The 6300-nt window shown below is 57.7% G+C and overlaps 1 protein-coding gene across 1 annotated transcript; it reads left to right on the top strand.

The window, feature by feature from the left end:
- Positions 1-1325: 1325 nt before the first annotated feature.
- Positions 1326-3515, top strand: VDBG_01659 (1-phosphatidylinositol-4,5-bisphosphate phosphodiesterase; the record flags this gene model as incomplete). Its single annotated transcript, XM_003007425.1, has 1 exon — positions 1326-3515. One exon carries the CDS (start codon positions 1326-1328, stop codon positions 3513-3515), a length of 2190 nt encoding a protein of 729 aa, XP_003007471.1.
- Between the last annotated feature and the right edge of the window lie 2785 nt (positions 3516-6300).

Consider the following 6300-nt stretch of genomic DNA (forward strand, 5'->3'; position numbering starts at 1 on the left):
TCAGTGTGGGCTTTTTCCAGTCAAGATACTGCGAACAACACGGTCAAATTCGAGACATGCACCAATCAATCTGCCTGTCATTGCCATTGCCGCAGAAACCCACCAGTTTTCTGCTGGTCACTTGGTCTCTTGCCAACCAAAATCTCAAGCGGGTTCGGTGTGCGGATTAGGCCACTCGAGCACCACCTAGCACCGATTGAACGGGGGACGCCCTGGGGTTTTGGCCCCCAACCTTGAGCCTGTGGTGGCTCCGTGTGGGAGGAGAACCAACCCAGGCGCACACGAATGCCAGCTTACCAGGTGTCTACCATGCATGTAGCTACCTAGGTAGGTAAGGTGCCTTGGCCATCCGCCATTCCTCTTCTCCTTTCCCCGGGCTCGACCAGATAGTCAGACTGGGATAGGTGGTCAAGCTCCCTTTCATCTCCTACCAAGACGCCGTCGCAACCGATGCCAGGGAAAGGTTTCCCAAAATAAAGGCACATCATCCAGCAGGATCACGCGCGCAAGGCATGGCAGCGAGTAGGGCGGCTTCTGGACGATTTGGAGGGGGGCAGTGCTTCGCCCCCCCGTCGCCCTACGGCGTCCCTATCGTGGCCTATCGATTGGTGAAAGATCCGCTAGAGGCCCGGCCCTGCCCGCCGCGGCGCTGACGGGACCCGTCAGCTAGGCCCCAGTGCCTGTGCATTGCAGCGGCGTGGGGCGACCCAGGACCTGCCCTCCCTGGACCTGGACCTGGACCTAGACACAGACACAGACCCAGACCCAGGCGATTCGACAAGCGACAAGGCTGCATATCCCTCCTGGCCGGCTATCCTCCGCTTCTGCCATGCACTTCAGCTGGCTGCTGACATTCGTTTGATTTTCATTTTCCTCTTCCTCTTTTTCCTTGGTCTCCAGAACTTGCGTCGTACTAGCATCCTCTTGTTACAGGAATCGCATCGTGTCGTGAGTGACGCCAAAGTACACACAGCGTAACGCTCGCCTGCTCAACCTCCAGCCATCGAATAGCATCCACGGTTTCCAGCCGCGAACGTCTCGCCTTGCTCGCCCTCCCCTCCATGTCCTGACGTCTCTCGCCTCGACTCAATGGGCTAGCTGCTCATCAACTTGACGCCTTGCAGCGCGTATCTCTGGCGTCCCCTTCCTGAGTTGCTCCCTCGAGGGTCACTCTCCCATCCCCCTCCGTCAGCCATGTGCTTCATCTTCGTACGTCGTGCCTCCGGTTCCCACACGAGTCTCACCACCGCTTACCAGTCAGCCAGCCCCGTCGCCGTCCGCGCGACAATGATAAGGCGAAGCGCTCCCTCGGTCGTACCGTCACCATGCCCATCTTCTCGCGCACCAACAAGGACAGCCTACCGACCCTACGCAACATGGTCAACCTCTCCACAATCCTCACCCCGACCAAGGGTGCCTGGCTCGACACCACATCCTCGACGGCCACGGCGACGACCCCGCGAACCACGGCCACCACAAGGAGCCTGCCGCGCATCAACGTCAATGGCCTCGACCACCACCCCGATCTCCTCGACGACATCATCTCGCCAATCCTCGCCCGCACCGACATTCCGAGCTTCTATACCAACGACCCCCGCAACATTGATGTCAACAATGCCTGCATGGACAAGCTGCGGCGCGCCTTCGACGACCTCCTCAAGCGCCGCTCCATGATCCGCCGCGAGACGACCATATCGCGTGATCAGTTTGTCGCCTGGCTCGAGAGCATGCAGGGCGAGAGTCCCGCTGATGTGGAGAAGCACTTGCCCGAGGACAAAGATCGGTACACCCAGGGCGAGTTCCTCGAAGCCTGGCTCATGCGCTTCGACTGGGACGCCGAGCGCCCAGCCTGCCCCGACAAGGACACCAGCCGGCCCATCACAAACTACTTTATCAGCAGCAGCCACAACACCTACCTCGAGGGGAACCAGCTTGCCTCCAAGAGCTCCCCGGAAGCCTACAGAGAGGTCCTGTCCCGCGGCTGCCGCTGCATCGAGATTGACGTCTGGAACGGCGACACCGTGGCCGCCGGTTCGGAGACGAATCGATCCAAGAGTCCTCGGCCCGATCACAGCCGCAACCTCTCGGGGGCCTCCTTTGCCAACGTCGCCGCCAGTCTGAAGGAGACGGTGGGCGGCGTTCTCGGTGGAGGTGGGGCGGGCGATCGCGCCTCAACGCACAGCCGGAGCCTGAGCGCCCAGAGCAGCTCGGGGCTGGGTCTGCGCGACAGCGGTTTTCTGTCAGATCCGAGAGTCTCCGGCGACAAACTCGAAGGCGGTGCCGTCGTGGTGCCGCCCTGCCCGCCGAGCCCGCGTTTGCCGTACCCCAAGAACGAGCCCATTGTGACCCACGGCTGGACCTTGACTACGCCCTGCGGCTTCCGCGAGGTCTGCGTCGCCATTCGCGAGTCGGCTTTCGTAACCAACGACTTGCCCATCATCATCAGCCTCGAGGTTCACGCCGACCACCAGCAGCAGGAGGTCATGGTCGCCATTATGAAGGAGGAATGGGGTGATATGCTGATCGACAGGGCCATGGACGGCCTTGACCAGAGATTTCGCGTGCCCAGCCTCGAGGAGCTGCGGGGAAAGATCCTCATCAAGTGCAAGAAGCCGCCCAAGAAGATCGAGGTGCCGTTCGGCTCGATGCGCCTGACGAAAAGCAGGACGCAGGAGGAAGACACATCGGCATCTGACGAAGACAACGCGAGCCAGCAGCAGCAGCAGCAGCACCACCGCCATCACCCTTCGGGCACCGCGCCCAAGAGCCCTCCGCCTACGACCGGCGCACCGCCCAAGGCGGCCAAGGTGCCCGTGTGCGCGGCGCTAGGCGATCTCGCCATCTACACGCACAGCGAGCACTTCAAGGGCTTCGAGACGGTCTCGAAGAAGCCGAGCCACATCTACTTCATCGCGGAGAGCAGGATTCTCGAGCTGTACGCGACGATGCAGAGCGCCGTCTTTACGCACAACAAGAACTACTTTATGCGCGCCTTTCCCAACGGCGCCCGCTTCGACAGCTCCAATCCGGACTCGAGTCTCTTCTGGCGCAAGGGCGTCCAGATGGTCGCCCTCAACTGGCAGTACTTGGACGAGGGCATGATGCTCAACGAGGGCATGTTTGCCGGTGAGCAGGGCTGGGTGCTCAAGCCTCCGGGCTACCGGACCTCGGACAAGACGTGCTTCGCGCAGGCAGACGCCCCGCACGCCGGTACGTTGATGCTCTCCATCTCGATCCTCGCCGGCCAGCACATTTGGGCGCCGGAGTCTACGGAAAGCGACAGCGGCTGGAGTGGTAGGAACCTCCGGCCCTTGGTCAAGTGCGAACTCCACGTGGAGCGGACGGGGAGCAGCAATCGCATGACAGGCGGGAGCGGCGGCGCATCGTATGATGGCAAGTATAAGCTGGAGACGGCACCGATGAAGACGAGTCATCCTGATTGGGGCGACAAAGGCGAGCTCCTCAAGTTTCCGCTTGTTCCCAAGGTAGTGGAGGAGCTCAGTTTTGTGAGGTAAGATCCCAACCATCTTCTTTTCTTCCTCCTCCGCCCCCTCCGAAATATATGGCGTGCGTTGCTCTGGCAATCGAGTGATCTTGTCAACGCAGCAACAAGCAGCATCCGCTGCTGCAAACGCTGGCACTCGCAAATGGCAGATTGGAAAGTTGCCTCTCTTCAAGAATTTACGTGTCAACCGCCTGTGAGCAACCGCAATTTGATCGGCGAGGTGGTCCCGATCTCCCGTACCAACGCCCTGTCTAGTGAGAACACGGCTGGTGCAACAGAAGGAGAGCTTGCAGCCTTGGAAGCAGGCGAAACGAAGTCTTCTTTTTTCACGCATTGGTACAATGGTACCAAAGGAAGCGGGTGCGGCGGGTGTCCCGCGCCACAAACGACACATCCATGCCGAACCCTCAAACGACGACCTGCTGCCACGGCCCGTGTTGGACATGCAGCTGTCAGGCTGCCGCGGGATTGCCACTTACATACGGCCTGGGGAAACACAGGGCGGGAGTGGTGGTGACATGCACTAAAAGGAAAAAAAGAGAGGGCTAGTTGCCTGCCGCGTGAATGACCCCTTTGCTGACCGCCATTTACTTGTTCCAGGTTTAAAATCGAGGATGTTTCACGAATGGGCCGCGACGAGCTGTTGTCGTGGGCTTGTATCCGTCTCGACCGCCTGCGGCCCGGCTATCGCTATGTCAGGCTGATGGACACCAAGTGTCGACCGATTAAGGACGGCAAGCTGCTCGTTCGAATAAGCAAGGTATTCAGATGACCATGCTATGGGACCCTGGCGCATCTGATAGGGTCGGAGATCTATAAGGAGCTTCTTTTCTCAGGTTTCTCTCATCTTTTCTTCTTTCATTCCCCCTCCTAAGGCATGGAGGGCAACATGGACTGTTAGTGGGCTTTGGCCAAGCATGGCGTTCAGGTTATATTGACTTTTGTCGGTCTGGAGGTGTGTCTGTATGTGCGCCAACATGAAAAATAAATTAAAATCCGTGTCCCGTTTGCTCGATTGAAGATTTTGGCTGAGAAGTTGGCCCTGGACCTCAGATCTTTTACTTGATAGCCGGTATCTGTTCCGTGGAGTCGGGCAAACACAGCCGAACAAGATATTGGGAACTGGGATCGAGAACCCAGTCCACGTTTGCTGGACGATATCTATTAGCCTGTGAGCCTTGAGGCTGCCGAATGAGACAAAGTGATTTAAAGATAAGAAGATTGTTCATGCGCCACTCAAGCGGCTGCCCACCTCAACCAAACTCAGGTTGGGTGGCGTGTGGTGTGTTCAGCGACTTCACTTCGGGCTTGGCGGAACCCTTGAACTTTGTTCACTTAGGTACGAGCTGGATTTATGAGACTCAGATCCTGGTTCTATAACATCATCATGGTGCCGTATTGGTGACGCAAGCTTATGGTTTCCTGCGTGATGGTGACGATACTCGCTCGGTGCAGAGTGGTGGTGATCTTAACGAAGACACCATACGACCATGCCCGCTCAGCATTGTAGGAGACACGCCTGTTCAACAGGCATCGTGGGGCGTGTACCAAGGCACAGGAGCTGTCTTAGCACTGGGGGTCACTAGTCAGTCTGTTTCTTTTCCTGCATCTCTGTTGGTGCCAAGACAACTCGTTTGTTTGAGACAGAGCAGAACAGGACTGATGCGCCGGATGTGATATGTGATTAGTGGCAACCCATGAGTACCCCACGCCGGTGAGCCAGAGGCCCATCTGCCTAGCTTCATACGCCTGGAACACTTAATGACATTGTTGGGGCCGGGCGGCTCGGTCTGGGAGTGTGTCAGGCCTCCAGCCAATGGTGCTGCGATTGTGACGGCTCATCAACAATGAGGCTTCGCGTTCATGGTGGACCGGAGTGCAGGTGCCGACAGCCCGATTGAACCAGTCATCTCCAGCTTGTAATTACATGAGTGATGATTTGGCAGGCGCTTGCCAAACAGCTTGCCTTGGTGTAACATTTCCGACGGGGCGGGGAGGCTCCAGTGTTGCACCAACACGTGGGTAACGCGGAACTGACGAATGACACTGGAACAGCATGGATCAACATGAGTCGCAGGAGTGTAGCAGTGCACCAAGCCCCAGGTGTTGATCTGTCGTGGCTATGACTGAGGGTATGGAGAGTTCCACGTGCCTGCCCGCCGTGGTTGGCATGGCTGATAAGGCGCAAGCGTGGTACCGACAGAGTGGTTCGCGATCTGGGCGAGCAAGTGAGGCAGTGTGGAATGGTGTTCCAGAGACCTGAGGTTGCAAAGGGCGCTGATATGACCACACCCTCACCCAAGAGAGTCTCGGTGTAACCTCCCTTTTCGGCAATTGCATCGGTGGCAGGAGGACAAGCGGGGATCTCGCGGGAGGAACCCTAAAACCGACGCAGACGAAAGAGATGCCTACCGGCAAGATCTTGTCAATCACTTGAGGTCCGGACACCAAAAGCTAGATCTCGGTAGCTCGACATTCTAGCAGCATCAGGACGCAATAACAACAACAACAAGAAGAAGAAAAAGGAAACGAGACAGCCTGACCCGAGACGAGGAGATCTCTGGTGGGCGGGAGATTTGCTCAAACTCAAGCCCAGGTCACCCCAAACAAAGCCGAGGCTGATGCTTGAGATTATATGGTCGTCATTGATTTGGACAAAATCCCTGGCTTTGGCTTCGATACCTGATGCCGAATGTGATGTATCAGGTTTCATCCACACCCAACCCTGTATGCTAAGGATGCCAACGGGGAGGTAGCCAAAGAAGCGTGCAACCATGAAAGGACACCCAATCAAA

Source organism: Verticillium alfalfae, genomic scaffold, assembly GCF_000150825.1.
Source record: "Verticillium alfalfae VaMs.102 supercont1.2 genomic scaffold, whole genome shotgun sequence".
NCBI lineage: Eukaryota > Fungi > Ascomycota > Sordariomycetes > Glomerellales > Plectosphaerellaceae > Verticillium > Verticillium alfalfae.